At 32.1% G+C, this 19,748-nt stretch overlaps 1 protein-coding gene across 1 annotated transcript; it reads right to left on the bottom strand.

The window, feature by feature from the left end:
* Nucleotides 1–49: 49 nt before the first annotated feature.
* Nucleotides 50–19,029, bottom strand: LOC100725205 (vomeronasal type-2 receptor 26-like). Its single transcript, XM_063238278.1, has 6 exons — nucleotides 18,812–19,029; nucleotides 17,992–18,289; nucleotides 12,728–13,537; nucleotides 8,450–8,674; nucleotides 7,762–7,885; nucleotides 50–975 (listed from the first exon to the last, which is right to left on the bottom strand). The coding sequence occupies exons 1-6, from the start codon at nucleotides 19,027–19,029 to the stop codon at nucleotides 50–52; spliced, it is 2,601 nt and encodes an 866-aa protein (XP_063094348.1).
* Nucleotides 19,030–19,748: the final 719 nt, after the last annotated feature.

Below are 19,748 nucleotides of genomic sequence, written 5' to 3'. Positions count from 1 at the left end.
ACTTAGCTTATTTCCATGTTTTTGTTTTATATCACATTAATGACATTACTCAAATTTTAATTCCTTTTCTAATGGAAGCAACTGGTTCATGTAAGATTTTTCTTGAATTGTTATCAGATCTCACAAGTATCAAGTAACACTTGGGGAGAAATATACAACCTAGTAATCCAGCACTGGAAGACAGGATTGCAAAAATTTCCAAAGCCACCATGGTTTTTCCTTTAGTGCTCAGGTAGGAAGGTATAAAAGAAATCCACACACTACAAAAGACCAGCATGCTAAATGTGATCATTTTGGCCTCATTGAATCTGTCTGGTAGTCTCCTGGCCAGAAAAGCTAGAACCAAACTCAGAAATGCCAGAAATCCTAAATAACCTAGAACACAGTAGAAAGAAACAGTTGACCCCTCATTACACTGAAGTATGATTTGACCAAACTCTGACTGTGTGTCAGTGTCTGGAAAGGGAGGAGTGGTTATCAGCCAGATTGTGCAGATAATTCCTTGAATAAGTGAGCAAATGCAGACTATAGCATTTGAAACTCGGGTCACCATCCACATTTGTATTGAGTTTCCTGGTTTGATAGATTTGAAGGCCACAACCACAATGAAAGTCTTGGCTAAAATAGCAGACACAGCTATAGAAAATACAACTCCAAAGAATGTTTGTCTCAGAATGCAAGTAACTGGAGTAGGCAGACCAATAAACATCAGAGAGCAAAAGAAGCAGAGGATTAAGGAAATGAGGAGAACATAGCTGAGGTTCCTGTTGTTTGCTCTCACGATGGGTGTATCTCGGTATTGGATAAAAAGTCCTAAAATCAGAGCCGTGAGGACAGACAAACTAATGGCTGTAGAGGCCAAAGCAGCTCCCAGAGTATCTTCATAGGACAAAAATGTCATAATTTTGGGGAGACACTGATTCCTCTCCATATTTGGATACTGATCTTCTGGACACTTGACACATTGATCCATATCTACAAGAGAATGGTATTATTGTGTTAATACAGGAAATGCTTGATTATACGTGTAAAAGCAGGGTAAATTGAACTGTTTTAATTTTAAAGGAAACAAAACAAGTTATAGAAGCACAAATATTTCATTGGAAATTGATTAAACCAATGAATTTCTTGATTGGAGGATGTAACTGTACATTTGAATCCATATGCAATACAAAGAGTAACATTAAGTGAACAATCCAAGAAGTCAGGAATCAAGAATTTGGCAACAGATGTAAAATAAAAAGTGAACATTTCAAGAAAAAATTTGTTTCTGATAATCATAATTTTAATTGTGGGAGTCCATGAAGAGATATATATTTGATGTTTAGAAAATAAATGTGAATAGTATACCATTATTTGACAATTAAAATTTAACAATGAAAAAAATTAATTTTCTTGGACAATTTATTTCCTTATGAGAAAATGTAATCTAAATTTTTAATCTTCACTGTCAATTAAAAATCTGTTCAAATGTAAAATAATTGGACTCATATCTTCATATATTTGTTGCAATTTCTTTGTTCAAACATTCTCAGTTTTTCACATAATTTCATGAAACAGATATATTGAAGTAAATACTTTGAATACATTTCAAAAGAAATGAAGGAGATGTTATATTGTTTCTCTGAGATTTGACATCTTTTACTGTGAAAGAAGCATATAAGAAATTATTCTACTTCTGTTGCTTTTTCTTTTTGAGACAGGGTTTCTCTGGGCAGTTCAGGCTGGCCTTGAACTCACTTTGTAGTCCAGACTGGCTTTGAACTCACAGTAATCTTCCTGCCTCAGGCTTCCGAGTGGCAGGATTAAAGTGTGCAGCACCATGCCTAGCATAGAAGATGCCATTAATTAGAGAAAGAGTTACAAATGTCACTATGTGTATTCCACCACATTTTCCTAATTGTGTGGAGTTTTATAGTTATTTAAATATTGTTTATAAACCTTGCAAAGAACTGATGTGTATCAGTTGATCATTAGGAAAATGACTTAATTGTGGTCCTTATCAAATGTATCTAAGATTGGCCATCACCTGCACTCTTTGATTTCTTCTAATCTTTTTTAACACTTGTTTATAATTCAAGTTTTCCAATCATTATGATCAAATACATGACATATGAAAGTTAAAGCAAAACAGTTTATTTTTCTCCATATTTTCAGAGGTTTCAGTCCATGACTGACTGACTCCATGACAAAATATTATGGCAGAAATGGAGCATGAAGCAATCTTTTTATCTTCATCATTGCAGTTAAGGGAAGCAGAGGGACAATAGCAATGTGGACAAGTCCAGTGGACATGATTTACCAAAGGTCACACCTCCATAACTCACTGAGAGACACTTAGAAGCATAGTTTACGAAATCTAGGTGCCTCTCATCCTGAGAAGGTTGACAATGTACATTAACCGTTTGTTTGCCAACACTTGTCAACTTCACACTCTTACAAATCTCTTTTAACCATATTCAATCTTCAAGTAAAAAGAACGTAACTCTACCTGCCATGATACAACAATCCCAGAGACAATGTACTAATCTTGTTCCCTCAAATTTCAGCAATGCTTATCTACTTTCCACCTAGAAACCAGACAAACTCTTACTGTAAAATATAGAAAATTTAAAAATAAATCAAGTTAAGTATTCCCCATATACAATCATACAGGGTAAACATTCCGCTTTCTCAAGGGAAAAAATAAGGAGCTAGAAAAGAATGAGGGCAAAAGAAACTGGAAAACATCAGAGCAAATGGTATGTAGTGACTCTTGCCTGTTATCTAAGTAACATGGTGATGAGGTATTACCTCCAGAGTGATTGATTTGGAGAAAGGATTCCTCCCTGATGGCCTACCACAGGGCTACAAACCAGTAGTAAGAGTGTTGGAACAGGACTTTGGTTATCAATGAAAGCTCTAAAATGCTCCAAACTGATAACAAGCCAAATATGTATCTATAATTGTCTTTAGAGCCAGCACCACACATTCCCATTTCTTTTCACATCAGGTGATCCATATTCTTGGTTTCTTCAAATTGCTATGACCTTTACTACTGATTTAAATTCGTTCCTACAGCTTCATGGAACCTTGTGTTTGGGATAAAATGTCTGACTCCGCAGGCTGCCATTTGAATGTAAGTTCCCTGGCAACTCTTGATTTTATCACTTGTGTGAAACCTGTATCATATTTATGACAGCGGGAGGATTAAGCAGGTCCCCTAGATCTCAGAGAGGACAAGCTTCAGAGGCTGCAGTGGCTTCTGAATTCATGAGCAAAGTTGAAAAAGCAAATTAAAAGGACGTTAGGAGACCAAGTTTATAGGCTTCCTTTCTTGAACTGGATGCCCGGTGGTTCTCTTCACAGAGGAAAATTTGGCACCTTTGGACTCTAGCCTGCTGTGGATTGAATTTTGCTGAGTCCTGAAATACTTCAAGTCATCATTCTTCTTATTGCATTACAAAATACTAAGATTCTTTTTAAATCAATGCATATTTGTAATGTATAACAGTTTCATTCATTTTAGAAAATGGCACATGTATATAATATTTCTTTAACTTTTTAAAATTATTTCACCCTCCAGTTACTCACTCTATTACTTCTTGTCCACTTTTCCAAATGAAAAAAATTTGTTTGTGTATCCTACTTACATTTTTTATTTAAAAATTATTTCTCTTCTAAGAGAAACCATGAAATATATAATTTTCTGTGTCTCACTTATTTCACCTAACATTATCATAACTCATCCATTTTTCTGCAAACAACACAATTTAATTCTTTATTGATGAGTAATACTAAATTGTGTATACACAATACTTATTTTATACAAATCTATTGGTGGGCAACTAAATATTCCCAGAATTTATTCTTTGTAAACTGAGCTGGTAGAAACACAAACATTAATGTATCACTGTAGGATTCTTTAAATTTTTTGAGAATATACTCAAGATGATCTATTAACTGGTGATTTCTTACTGTTTTATTTTTTAATTCTGTTTTACTTGTACTCTTACACTGCTCTGTTTGTTTTGTTTTTTCTCTTTTTCCTTTTAAATAAAATTTTAAAAAAGAATACCTGAGTAAACTGTAATTGTTTCTTTTAGTTTATTGAAGATTCTCTATGGCAGTTTCCACGTGCCTGCCCTGGTTTACATTCCCACGAATAACGCAGAGGTGTTGCCCATTCTCTACACTCCCATAAGCATTCACTGATTTGATTTATTCATAGTCATTCTGAATCAGTCAAAATTGAATCTGATAAGATTTTATTTAAATTTCCATAATCACTAAAAATGATAATATATTGTAAACTTAATTGACATTTTTAATTTTTTGAAATGTATTGACTTAGATGATTGGTACAATTTTGGGTTGGGCCATTCATTGGGGATGGTAGTTTTTATAGTTCTTTATATATATTTGGTATTTGTCTTCTAGCTGAAGAGTAAGTGATAAAATTAATTTTCACATTCTGTAAAATGACTTTCAGTATTACAGGCTGTTAATTTGCCACATAGAATCATGTCAATATGATGCAATTCCATTTGTGAGTATTTTATGTTTTTTTAAGAATTCTGTTCAAGAAACCTTGCCTACACTTACATATTCAAAGGTTTACCGTATGTTATCATCCATTGGTTCCACATTTTATGATTTATGTTTTTAGATCTTAATGCACATCTTTGATATTAATGCTAAATGAAATATCTGGATTTACTATTTTCTTTCAAAATAAATCTTCCATTACTTCAGTTTTACCCATGGTTCATTTTAGAGAAAAATATCACATTTTACAATTTTGTTCTGTTTTCACCTGTCATTCTTATTGTAAACCTGTGTAAATTGGTCAGCAGTTCCATGTGACAATGTGGATGTCTTCCTACCTTGACATTCCCCTGCCAGGTCCATTAGTTTATACCTTTAAAACTCAGCTTTATGAAAAAAATCTCAAAAGATGGGAAAATAAATCCAAATAATTAATCAGACTGTACCATCCATAGCCCCTAATCCATTTTCCAGTGGACTTTGTAGTTAATTCGTATGAGCCTTTCTTTACGATGTATATTCTTTTCAATATCCTCTTCCAAACTCTAACCAGAACTCATGTATTGTTTTGGTTACAACAATTCAGCTATCAGGCTTGCTTACAAGATCCTAGTGCTTCTTTGAATCACTCCTCCAAACCCCTCCAAAAATCTGGAAGAAACCAGACTCAAAGGATTTAGAACCACGTGGTCATGTCATGGTCATGGCAATGAATATATATATATTTTTTAAAAACTAAGTTCCTATGTTATTCTCATCCCTGATGTTCTGACTTTCAGCAGTAATGATGTGAGCAGTTTGTCTCTACCCACACCAATCTGCAACCATGTTTCTAACTTGGAAGCAGCCAACCGCGGATTGAATCTCTGATATCGTGAAAATTAAGCCTAGCCTCCTCTTAGTCCAGGACCTTGTGCGTCACGTCTCAACAACAGAAAAGCTGTGCATTATAGTAAGCATGTATATAGTGAAATTTCCAAAAGAAAAAAAAAAAAAAAAAAAAACAGAAACTCTGATTTCAGTAAAGATTGAAGAAGTGAAATCACGCCACAGCTTATTAAAATGAAATTTGGTAAGTGTTCAAATAAGCATATCAACAGTTATAGGAAGTTAATGGCAGGCAATAATATCTTTGACACCTCCATTTTATCTCTAGCAAGTACCAAAATCCTACTGTGCTCTAAACAACTGCTTTCAAACTACAGTGTTCCTGCAAAAGCTTTGCCTTCTCCTTTACTGCTAGAAATACGTAATCATGTATCAAGTTGCTTAAACTAAAACAGGTATTGCTTCACTTGAGTTTATCAAGATTTTGCATTTCATATGCAGTACATCATGTGGTTTCCATTTCACCCATTCTATTTCTTTTTTGCTTTGGCACAATTTATTCTCATTTCACAATATGCATTGTACTTTGTAGTTCTTACTAAGTAATCTTTCAATTTCTAACATAAGGGAGATAATATGATGTTTATATGTGTAGTTGAACGAGTATGAGACAAGTATGGTCTTAAATTGAGGAATGCAAAGAGGGTTCACATACACAAATCAACAAATATAATATACCATGTAAACATAGCCAAAGACAAAAATCACATGATCATCTCAACAGATGGGGAAAAAAATGACATTGACAAAGCCTAATGTTTATTTATGATAAAAAATCTACGTAAAATTGAAACATATGATCTTTATCTCAATCTGATGAAAATCATGTAAAATAAACCAACAGTCACCATCATATTAAATGGATAAAAACTTGAAGCTTTCAATCTGACGTCAGGAACAAAGCACAAATGCCCAAAGTTACCATTCCTAAACAATGTAGTTCTGGAAATATTAGTCAGAACAGTTTAACAAGAGAGAGAAATGAAACAATTAAGGATAATAAAGGAAGAAATTAGATTATCATTACTCCTAGATGACAAGATTCTCTACATAGAAGACACCAATAAACTTCACAAAAAGAATTATTGATTTAATACATGCTTTCATTGTGAACATAGAATTGAAAAAATTTATGAAATTCAAACAAGAATCAAGGATAATTTGTATTAGTTTCCAATATTAGATACTTGGAAAAGTTCAATGACTTACAATTATGACATGCACATGTGCTTTGCTGATGCTCCACAAATACTGAAAAACCAGTTATTTGAGAAGAGACAACCGAGAGTAACACTCAACTATAGAGAACTTTTTTTAAAAAACCTTTCTCACATCCCTTTTGAGATTACTAAATATTGGGCTATATAGTGGCTTAAGTTTGATGTTTATAATCTTTTTTTTTTTTTGTCTTTTTGAGACAGGGCCTCTCTATGCAGCTCAGACTGGCTTTGAGCTCACTTTGTAGACCAGACTGTTTTTGAACTCCCAAAGATTCACCTCCCTCAGCCTCCCAAGTGCTGGGATTACAGGCATGAGTCACCATGCCCAGCAGCTGTGTATAATCTTAAGAAGATATTTATTTGAACTGGGAAAAGAATCTCAAAATTCATGATCTTAAGTTACTAGAAGAGTAATGAAGTACCTGTGTATAGTATGATGTTCTTAAAAGAAAGTCTGATGTGATATTGATCTGGATTTTATGTCAACTATCTCTTATTATATGATCTTGGCATGTTGTGTAATCTCTCTGAAGTTTAAATTTAAGTAGTAAATCTTGATTATTTTTGTAACTCTATATTTTTTGTCTTTTTCCTTTTTATCGGTACTAGGGATCGAACTCACGACTGCCTGCTTGCAAGGCAGGCATTTATGCCGCTGAGCTAAATCCCCAACCCCTTATTTTTGTAACTCTTGAAGTACCATTTTTATCATAACAAGACACTGTTTTTATATTACACGTCACAGATTTCACTATCTAAGGAGGCCTTAGTAATTGTTACTTACAGTTACAGTAGCCACAATAACGCATCTGGTAAAATTTACAGGTCGTGAGAGACTTGAATTCAATACAGATAGGCTGAAACCAGAGGTGAGCCACACATGATGATGCACACCTGTGTTCCCAGCTACACATAAGGCTAAGGAAATAGTTGAGCTGATCTCAGGAGTTCCAAGTCAGAATGAGTAACATTATATACAAAAAAATAGAATTAAATAAATATATATTAAATAAATTGAAATGAAGAAATTAGAATATTGGAAGCTAGCTATAGAAGTATATCCTGAGGCTTAACAGAGCCATATTCTATTATATCCACATTAAAAAGAAATTTCAGAAACATTTACTTGTTTTATTTGCAATCTCCCCACTGGGACACGGAATGCAATCAAAGCAACAGGATGATTTTCCTTTCACAGCAGTTTTTCTGAAACCAATTGGGCAACTTGGGTTGCAAACAGCAGACGGAGTCTGTACAAGAGACAAAGTAAAGGAAATGCACTTCATAAGCAAGATTCAGTAGCAACAGGCAGGTAGGGTGTTTTTAGCGGAACTTTTGCACGATGTGACAACTTAGCCAAGGGTTAATAAAATTGTGCTTAAAATATTTGAGGTGTAGATGTGATAAACAATGTAACAAGCAGTTAATGCACCTATATTCATTAGTATCCATGGTAAACAATGTGTACAATTTGATAGTATTCATCCCCAAATTTTCATTTTATATCTATCCCGTAAATCAGTCATTTTCATTAGTACCAATTACATAAACTCTGTTATCTTTCCGAACTAAAACATGGCCTGAGTTTATTTTTCTAATGATCCTTGTAACTATTTGATCATGATAAATACAGGCAATGTGTTCCATTACTCAAAATTAATTTTTGATTCAGATCAGGTGTTCAAACATTACAGTAAAGAACCAAATAAGGTGGCGTCAACATCATGGAATTGAAAACCTTACATAAATTTTGTACCTTTTATAAATATTTTTCCTAGGACAATCAACACAGTGTGTAGTTATGAAGGGTTTACCTCATTATGGTGTTCACCCCACATCATCATTTTATCATTGAAGAATAAATGTGGAGCCTTATGTGATTCAAAAATGAACTCTCCAACTTTCACTTGAGCTTTAGTACCATTTAGCAAGGACTGGTAATTAAAGATGTCAAGGTTGGTTGTTAAAAGTTTCTCCCTGAAAATTTTCTGTTTGCTGTTACTTCTTTCAAGTTTGGATTTTTCCAAGAAGGGATGGAGCTAAAATTGAAAATCAGTCATTACACTTTAAGAAGTAAATTATGCTAACAGGAATAAAGCATTTCTATGGTCTATTCCTATTTCTGTTCCAATACATTAATTTTATTGGATTACTGGTTAAGCTTCATTCAGGAATGTATATATTCTTAATGTTTCTTATGTCAGAAAAAAACGTTAACTAGCTTAAGAAATCTAAAATAACATTCTAACTATATATTAGTAAAGTAGAAATGAATACTAAAAGGAAAAATAGAAAATAAACAAACATGAGATTTAACATGTTCATTGCATGAGAATAATAGGAAAGTCTATCTTGATACTAATATGAAATGGTAGCATGTTACAAGATAAACAAAAACGTTTCCTGAAAATAGCACAATAAAAAATACATTGAGGATAAGAGAAAAATCTCCATACAATACTATACTTCTAGGAGCTAAAAAAGCAATAATCTAATTATGCAGTTATGAAAAGTAAATACATATAACCAGAAATATAATATGTGAACAATACAGACAGTTAAAATATAAATGAAAGTAAGATTATTTTAAATGATATATTTTTACACAGAAAATTTCAAAAAAAATAGAAGATACTAATATTTTAAAAGCAAAACTTGAAAACAAAAAAGTGAAAGCAATTAAGATGTATGTACTCATACCGACTCCCCGCAATGAATGTAATTATCATGAATTGCAATCATGTGTTAATAAAAATTTAACATTACAAAAAACAAGTATAAAATCTAATACAACATGTATAAAGTGACTTATAAAAGACTTCTACAAACACCTCTACACAGATTAGATAATCTATAAATAATGAATTACTAGACTCATCAATTTATCAAGATTATTATCAAAAGTAGAAAATATGAATATATCAATAAAAGAAGCAATAATCAAAATTCTCAAAGAAAGAAGGTCTCAGAAGAAAATTGCTTAATAAGTGAGTTTAAAACATCTTTAAGAAAAAGTTTTCCAAAATATTGAACTGAAGAGGAAACTCACAAATATATTTTATAAGGTCAGCATTATGTCCAAGAGCTAAAATTTGGAAGCTGTTTTAAATGTCACTAGTAAATGAGTATAATTTTTAAAAGACCCATGTATCGAAAAGAATATGACTCAGTCTCAATAAAGAAGAAAATTCTGTGATTTATTGCATAATTTATGAACTCAGAAAAATAGGTAATACGTATTAGGTTCCCAGGGATTGAGTAAGGTTAGAAATGTGGACATGCTGGTCAAAGAGAAGAAACCTGCAGTTATAAAAACAGTAAGTATTGGAGACCTAATATACAGCCTGGTGGGTATAATTTTTAAAATACTTTATATTTGAAATCTGCTAGAAAGGAACACACACACAAACCAGTAACTACACCAAGTTATAGATATGCTATTTAACTTAATTTTGGCCATTATTTCACATTTTCTACAAATGCAGTAGACACCCAGCATTCACAGGGATCATCATGATCTCAAAGCACCTTTAGTTGTAAAAACCTGAATTTCAGATATGACCAGAAAACTACCGTAGAAAGCATTCTTAATAATTTAAACCATAACTATACAGTTTGCTGCAGTTATTTAATTTAATAAAACACTATTAATAAAACTTGGAAGGTTCCAAGCGTTGTAGTTGCATCTTAGAGCTCTTCCAGCTTTAAGCATAACTAAACCAAGAACACTGGATACAGTAGCGTCTTATCTTGGGTAAATACAGATGCTTCTCCCTGAGACAGGTTACAAGGGAACAAAGAAAGAGCATCACAGAGAACTTAATCATTCTTTTGCAATGGCTGTTTGCAAACTTTATCTCAAAATCAATGGCTGAGGATATTTGTGATTTAAATAAAAGTGCTGGGATTTCAAAAAACAACTATTGTTAGGTTGCAATAAAATATTAGAAGAATGGAGGCCATGAACTCTGCAGCATTTCACACAGCTATATGGTAGAAAAAATGTTATTTCCCTGGAAAATGCAAAATTTTTCAACCAAATCTCTGTGACACTGGAAAGAAGTGAAAAGTACAAATCAATCTTTCCCAATGACATGCAAGCAAATGAATGCTAAGAAAATAAACTTCATACATTATAATTAAGCATGTTTTAACATCTTGAAATTAAGGAAACTTATTTTGTTAATAGATGAAGTAACAGTAAAATGTCACCACCATCGTACTATATTTAGAATTACTTGAAAATTTGGCATATAAATAGCTTTCATCACTTAGTAAATATTATGAACATTTAACAATTTGCTTACAGAAACAAAAGTTATCAGAAGGATAAAATCCTGAATTTTTCTTATTAAAATTGCAAACATGTATGTGTTCCATCTATGGTCACTTCAACTCTTAGAATATATTTTCACTAGAAAAACAAGTTAAAAAAGGAATAGGGTAGAACTATGAAACTAGAATTACAATAGTATCTTGTTTGATGATGCAGAGAGCAAAGCTTCAGGCATTCTTAGAAAAACTTGGAAAAACAAGAAAAAATTAAATGTTATTTCACTTTTACAAAATGATAATTACATATATAAATGCTTAAAATAAATTAGAAATAATTACTTTAAATCAAGTAAAATTATACAATATGTATTACATGTATTATAAAATTATAAAATGTAGGATACAAAATAGTAATGAAATTGAATAGAAAAATGCATAATCTCCTGTAGTTCTGATAATTCATCATTTAAAACTTCAAAATAGGGAAATAACCACTGCAGTGAAATAAAGAGAAAAGTATACAGGGAAATTCCTAATTTAAATTGATAATACAAAGGAGTTGATAAAACAAAAGTTTTTGGTTCCACGATTTTGATTAGCTAACTCTTTTTCCACACTGAAGAAAAATTAATTTGTTCTCAGTATAAGTTTGCTTTCGTTTAAAACACACAAAAATATTTTAGATATATCACTCCCTAAACTTGAAATAGAAACCAATAAAATGTTCAGATTAAAGCTAAGGTGCTAAACAATAATCTTCAATATTGTGAAGTAAACAGACCTCTCACGGGGCAGAAAGAAAAAAATGGAAAAATAAATTATTTTGAAATTAAGTATTGTTCTTATCCATAAAGTAAAATGAGAAGTTTTCACACAGAGGAGAAGATATTTTCAAGGAAAATAACTGAAAGCATACACTGAATCATAGTTGAAATTTTGATAAATAAAAAAGTAGCCAAAAATATAAAATTTTGCAAAAGATCTATACAAAAAGTGAACACACTAAAAAGTATTCTGTATTTCATAAATAAATGAATGATAGGTTATATAGTCATCTAAATCTAGAGTAAAGTGTCAAATAGAAAAAAAAATGACAATTAACTATTCCCATGCTGGCCCATTTTCATGCACTAATGAGGAAAACCTGTAAAGTAAAGCATATTATTAAATTTAAAAACATGGCCACCTTCCCATGTTTGCCTGTTGTGTACATAGTTCTCAGTGGTAACTAGAAGAGCACAGGAGAAACAATTTAGTTGTCACTAAGGAAATCAATACTATTGAACTTTTGCTAATAGATAAAATAGAATGTACTACCCATTGCTCAGTAAGATGAAACAGAATAGATTGGGATGTGCCCTAAATATTTAAAGCTATTAAAGTTTAAGCCATGGAATATTAAATTCATAAACAATGTGCATAATAAAGGAGCAATCCTTGAGTGTTCTTCCATAAACTTCAATGCTTACACTTCTGTTAATTGCCAGAGTTAAAGGAGAGACATTCCTGAAAATAATACAGAAGTAATTTGAGAACAAGGCTTTGTTACTCTTTATAAAATTTAGCATTTGGGGCTTGAAGACAAAAATGAAATAATATTTTAATGGCTTAGGAAACCATTACAGAAAGAGAGAAATGGACAATATAAACAGGATGAGGAAAGCTAGCAACATACATTCACCCATGCTTCACAGTTTAGTCAGTTTTATTTCTAATATAAGAAGAATTATTTTAAACGAAAAACAATGAATGAGTAAAGAGAAAGAACAATTTACAGCACAATGCCCAAGGTATGTAGAAGACTGACTTTTGGTTACCTGCCATGGACGAGAAGTTGCATAGGCAACTTTGTCAGGTGATTCTTTTTCTATTCTGAGTGTGAGTACTTTGTGAAGAGCCCAGGCAATGACATTCACAGCAGCATAAACATTGTAACTCTGGGGTGAAGTATTCATATCCCAAACATGAAGAGGCCGAGTTTCCAGGCTACCATTTTGTTCACATTCAGTAGGTGTAATGATTCCATTTTGTTTCAAAAATGGACATTCAAATAATGTAGACCAAACATACTGGATAAAGGTATCATGAGGGTATTTTGCAGGCTGAACACTTCTAAGAAAATTTTTAAAACCAGGAATTTCTTCTTTGTGGAAAGAAAAAGATAATCCCCCTCCAAAATATGTGTAACTATGACCTTGATGAAAGGCCAATTTAGTTATATCCCAATCAAGAGTTGTAACCAAGATATTACCAAATGTACTACTGCAATAGATGTGATATACAAATCTTAGAAGAGAGTATGTGTCTCCAAATACAATACTGACTGTTGTCGTTGTAAATCTTTCAAAAAAGAGGTACTTGTTAATTGTATCTTTAGCAGGATACTCTGGAATCCTTTCTGCAAATGCAATACACAGTCCATTGTTGTTCATCTCTTGTGTCATGTCCTGGAGAAACATTTCTCCCCTGATGTCATTAGGAACCACAAAACCAACACATACCCAGCCAAAATGCAGCATCAGTTGAATGAGGCCCTGATAGAGAGCTGCAGTGTTCACAGGAAACTGGTAAATAGACTGGAGGTGGACACTGTCTCTGAAACTGCGGTCAAATGGACCATAGCTGATCTAAAAAGAAAAGATAGTTACTACTCACACTAAATCAGGATATTTATTCTCTAATGATTTAATTTGCATTATCTGCTACATGTATTTTATAAAACAATTGAATAAATGTCTAAGAAATACCAATTTATTATATATCAGTAATCACATTTAATTCACTACTAATAATACATATATTGCTTTCTTTAATGTTTTAAGAAAAAAATCCATAATACAACCACAAAATGTGTTTATCATACTGATGTATGTTAAAGGATACAGTGAAGGTTCTTTGGAAACCAAAGGTTCCTGAACTAAGCTATCTATGGTGCTATCCACAACCATTTCTCCTCCTTCTTTCAAGTATCGTCATTACTTATCTATTTTTGTAGCATTAAGTCACCAAATATCTAACAGGTTAAATTACATGACTAATTCTCAGAATTCATTTTGCCTAATCTGCCTTAAAAGGTTGATACTTTTTTTTTTCCTAGAAAAATGTTTCATTTTCAATTTTCAGTATCCCACTTCCTTCAATAGTATACTTTCATAATATAAGATACGTTAGTCATCTTTTTACTAATGCTTCCATATCTCCCAAGTTCTTAATATCAGAGAACATTACAATTATGGGATTTCTCTTTCACTTTTGTTTTCATTTTAGAGAGCAAAAAAATATAGAAATAAATACAAAAGTGTTTCAAATCACGCTAATCGTTTCATAATATTTAATGTATTTCATATTATTGTCTTCACAAAGTTACTCAGGTTACAAGATATAGGCATGAATAACTGTCCAAAGGATATTAGCACAAAATTTTAGTTTCTTTGAATGAAGCGCAACAAACACTATAACTTTCGTAGCTATATTTCTTTATCTATGCCTCTTTCCCTTTCTCTTCCTACCTATTCACTCTCCACCATCACTTTGTTTTCATTTTATTCATCTTCATCCAAGTTTACCATACTTATTTTTCATTTTGGATCTTACTCTTCGAGCTTCTCATACTAGGATGACAACATAGTATTCCCACAGGTGAGTCTGATTTATCTCATTTTTTAGTAAGGTCTCACGTATAATAGTCTCAAGTTTTTTTCTTTATGGATGAATACTACTGCATTATATAAAATGAAATACATGTTTTATATCCATCAATTATTTGATGGGCATTTGATTGGCTTCTAAGAGTTAATTATTAAAATTGTGCTGCTATACACTTGGGTGCACATGTATCTCTGTTGTACATTGTTTTAATTCTTTTGGAAAGATACCCAGAAAAGGTCTGAGTCAAATGGAACATCTAATTTTATGTTTTATGGAGTCTCCAGCCCGATTTCCACTGTGGTCCTACCACTCTACAATTCAACTTACAACACAGGAGGGTTTCTTTTCCACCCATATCTCCACCAGTACATGTTATTAGCTGATGCCTTGATGATAGATAATATTTGTGGAGTGAGATGGAATCTCAGGGTTGTTTCAATTTGTATTTCTCAAATTACAAATGATTTTGAACACTTTTCACATAATTAGGAGTTGTTTTCATTACTTTATCTTAAAAGAGCATGTTCATTTCAGATGAGCAATTTTGGATTGAAATGTTGAATCTGGGGTTGTCTTATTTTACCCACTTTATGTATGCTGCAGATATAAGTTCTGTGTCTGAGATACATCAAATTCATGCTATGGATGCAATGGTGTTTCTATATACAGAAATCATTCCTAAATCAATATCAGGAAAGGACAAGGATGTCAAATATAATTGTTCTTTTTCAATATCATCCTGGAAATATTATGTGGAGAAAGAGACTAGAGAACTAAATAAAGGGAATATAGATAGGAAAGGGAGAAGTTAGATTAACAGTATTTTCATTTGACATGATTGATACTCTAAATATAAGATCCCCAAGTCTCAAAAAAAAAAAAAAGACTTGAAGATAGAATAACCAGATTCAGTAGTGTAGCTGGTTACAGACAACACTTAAAAACCATAGCACTCCTGTACACAGACTCAAAAAATGAGACTTTAGGGAAACCATAACCTTCACAATAGAATTCAAAATATGAAACATTAAGAATGGATGTAATAATGGAGAGAAAACATCTATATACTTTCATTGTAGCACTCTGAAATAGAACACTGAAGAGGATATTAGAAAAATGGAAAGATAGCCCTTGTACTTGGATAGGAAGTATCAGCTGTGAGAATGGCCCTACTTCCAGTCTGTTATACAGAAATGCAATCCCAATAGAAACATCACTTGCATACTTCACGTAACTAGAGAACCTCTGGTTCATTAGGAACCAGAAGGAACCAAGTATAATAAAAACAACTCTAGGTAACAAAGGCAAATCTGGGTACATTACCTTCCCTGACTTGAAATTATGTCACAAAAATACCATGATAAAATCAGCATGATACAGGCAAACATGCAGACATGAGGAAAAAGGAAACAGAATAGAGGATACAGGTGCAACTCCAAAAACAATGAAACTCTTTATGTTTGACAAAGAAACCAAACATGGTCACTGGAAAAAAGTTCTAGAAAACAGTGCTTGAAAATCTGCCTTTTTTAAATCCCAAAACTGGAACTAGACACATGCCTATCATCTGTACTAAACTAAAGTCAGATGGATCAAAGATTTAAATATGAGAAACGAAACACTGAATCTATTGGAAGAGAAAATGGGAAGAAACCTTGAAACCATAGGTGTTGGCAGAGCCTTGTGAATAGAACCCAAACAGAAGGGGAAATACTTCAAAGAATCACAAAATTGGATCTCACCTTAATAAAAAATTTTCCACAACAAAATAAATCAAAAGAATGAAAGAACAACCAAGAAAGTGTGACAAAATTGTACCCGTATTTGTATTACATTTTAAGAAGCACACATTCTCCAACTATTCTCCCAAATGTATGTCTCACCTCTAGAGTTAACCCATATACACGTTCTAATCCTAAAAGTGCAATGTTTAACAGAGCCAATATTGAAAGGCTCCAAATAATTATCTCTGTTAAGGCTAAACAACTGATTTCCAGCTAATTGGAAGACTAAATGTATGATTTAAACAGAGAAAGAAAGAACAGAAATCATAAAGCCTTAAAATAAACATAAAAATAAACTTTTAGGAAAAATGCAAACGTAAATAAATACTCAATATTCAACTTGATTTTTGATTGTTGGAATAGGTCAATAAAATTTTCTTTATTTGGATTTGTCAGTGCTCAGTTATGAATTATTTATGTTCATCAATTTATTTTATCTTTAGAGTTTCTAAATTTATTTTAAATTCATGACAAAATACTTTATGTGATAATTTTATTAAAATTTTAATGCTTATTAATTATACAAATTAAAGTGTTTCACTCAAAAGTTTTCACACCTAAATAAGCCTGGATTGACCCATCCACACTCCTCTACTCTCTATTTGTTCTCCTGTATCTCTAATACTCTTCTGGGTCACCTCTTTCTAACGTTACCGTTGTGAATTTTTAACTATATGTTTTCAGGACTCATATGATAAACAGACTTTCTTTTTTCAATGTTATTTGAACATTAGCATTTCTTCAAAACAACTTATGAAAAGGAAAAATTGTTTTAGATCCGACAGAAAAGATTAAAAGTATTCCTCACCATAGTATAATGAAAGAATAATAATAAAACTACACAGATAAATAAGAATTAAAATTAACACATGAAGAAAAGCAAATAAAATTTACTACCAGAAAAAAATGCAAAGTTAGAATTAAAATTTTAAAAATAGTTTCACTCATAATAATAAGGAGTAAACAAAGAATCTCAGCTGTTGGCAGAGTCATTTACATTTCTAAGTAATAATGTTTACTTTATTGTAAACCTTGAAACATGAATATATTTGATGCAGATATGCCACCATTAGAAAAATATTAACAAGAAATTACCGTGATCAGTCACATTTTTCAAAACAAATCACGAATTGAAACAGTTTATATTACGAAAATATCAAAGATAAACACCTGAACATGATAAATAACTGATAAGTGGGTGTAGGAAAAAAATGTCACCAGGCAATTTAAAATGTGAAACAAAAGAAATAATCTAATGAAAATTTTAAATTTTAAATAATTTTACACTTTAAAAGAGCAAAAACAATGTGTGAATTGAATATCTATATTTTAATATATTTGTCATGTTTTATAATTGCATTAGTAAACACAAAATGCAATGGAAACATTAATAAATAATATAAACATTTATATGGAAATGGGATTATATATTATCATTATTTTGTCTAAATAATTTTTCATACACTTCAAATATTTTCAAAAGTAACAATGTTTTAGTAATAATTTCATGTTATACATTATATTACAGGAAAAAGTTAAGCCATATGTAAAAAAGTCACACTGTTTTCTATAAACACCAATTGAATTTTGCTAGGTATTCATTACTCTATTTTTGTATGTAAGTTCAAATACCTGAATTTTCAGTCTACCTGTGGAACGCTGTAGAGACTTAATACCCGGGAAATCTGGGTTGATATTCCTGTGGAGATGCCTCCTATCACAGCCACCAGCTTGTCCCTCTTCTCAGGCCTGCAGTTGTAATTAGGAAATGGAGGACTCTCGCATGAAAGCAGAGACAGAGAACTCTCCACGGCCTTCATCTCAATGTAGTCAACGTTGAAGAGGTAGAACCCCAGGGACATATTGAATAGCAAATTCAACTTCTTATTGATCTCATTCACAGCAAAAACCATGGCCAACAGCTGCTGATAATGCTTAGTAAGGTGCCTAAAATACAATGACAAAAAGACAGTTTTAAAAGTTTTACTTTTAAAAGTGATCATAATCTTGCAATAAAAACTCACAGTAATTTAGGAAATAGAGTCAGCATATTCCATCAAAAACGTTCAGAGATACGGTTACTACAAAGTCAGGGTTCCAATCAATGTTGCAGTCAAATTTACACCTTGCACATTTTGACCATCATTGCAGCATTTGTCTGAGAAACTGAGTTCAGGGAAGGAAGTAAATGGAAAATGGCGAAAGGAAAACTATAAAATTCTGTATAATCTTGTCTTAGACATAAAGATAGTTTTCAGTAAAAATAATATTTTATTAGATTACCTAAGAAAATACAGAACAGAGAGACAACATACATATTATAACAACATAAATAAAATAGATGCACAAATCAATGATTTCCACACAAGACAAAGATGTCAATAAAATGTCTAAGAAACAAAAAAAAAATCTCAAATCTAGAGCATTTTACTAATATGCTTATGCATTTAAGAATAGTCTCATACATACGCATATTCAATAGGGGGGATGTAAAGTTTATGTTGGAATCCAAATTTGCTTCTCAAGTCTCCAGAAATCACTCTTAGTGAGAAGAGTCCACCGATAATAAAATCCCCATCTTGATAGTAGCCAGGATTTCCAGCTGCATTTAATGAAAGAATAGAAATTCTTTTCTGAAATATACAGAGAAGAGCAACAAGCAGAGGAAAAACATTAGGTGATTTCATATTAAGTGATAAGGACTAGTGTACTGATAAAACTGGAAAATAAATTTTATTGAAAATGGTGTAATGGATTGAACTCAAAACTAAATGAAAAGTCTCTGTTCCAAACCAGAGCTTATCCAGTGAATGTGGGGTGTTTATAAAGTACCTGATTTGGTCTGATGTAATATACTATAATGTAAACTTTGAATTGTTTTCTAGAAAGAGGTTTTCATGCACCTGCTCATCCTTTAATTTTCCTTCCATACATGGAGACCCTGAGGAATCACCAATTTCTGGTATTCCAGCTGGTGTCCTGATTCTCTAATAAGAGAAGCATTTAATTAAAAACAAACTCCAAATCATAGGAAACTCACAGGTACTTTTATTTTCAGGGATTTCTGAGTAACTGTGGAGGCCAAGATAACTACTGTTAACTACAATATTGATTTTAACTACTCATGAACCAAGAATACTCATTTGAATGATGTGCTAACTAGTACCATAAATTTAATGATGAAAGAATTCACAGGTAACAAAAAGGCGAGGATTAAAGCATAAGTTGGGTAAACAATGTTCACTTGACACTTAATTTTGCCATAATGATACAATCTCTGACCAAAGAGGAATGCCTGGGGCTGGGGATCTAGCTCAGCGGCATAAGCGCCTGCCTTGCAAGCAGACAGTCGTGAGTTCGATCCCCGGTACCAATAAAAAAGAAAAAGACAAAAAAAAAAAAAAAA

This window comes from Cavia porcellus, unplaced genomic scaffold (genome assembly GCF_034190915.1).
Source record: "Cavia porcellus strain 051 isolate PalLab524CR breed Dunkin Hartley unplaced genomic scaffold, mCavPor4.1 scaffold_27, whole genome shotgun sequence".
Classification (NCBI taxonomy): Eukaryota; Metazoa; Chordata; class Mammalia; order Rodentia; family Caviidae; genus Cavia; species Cavia porcellus.
Note: the sequence above shows the minus strand (reverse complement) of the source record. Positions and strands in the feature narration are given on the sequence as shown.

What these genes read in the sequence shown, in the direction of transcription:
- LOC100725205 (XM_063238278.1), bottom strand. Translation starts at nt 19,029, where the DNA reads ATGAAATCACCTAATGTTTTTCCTCTGCTTGTTGCTCTTCTCTGTATA. An exon ending in ATCCCCCCTATTGAATATGC is followed by an intron (nt 18,290 to 18,811) that starts GTATGTATGAGA and finishes ATTGTATTTTAG; the next exon opens with GCACCTTACTAAGCATTATC. An exon ending in CAACTTCTCGTCCATGGCAG is followed by an intron (nt 8,675 to 12,727) that starts GTAACCAAAAGT and finishes TTTCAATTTTAG; the next exon opens with CTCCATCCCTTCTTGGAAAA.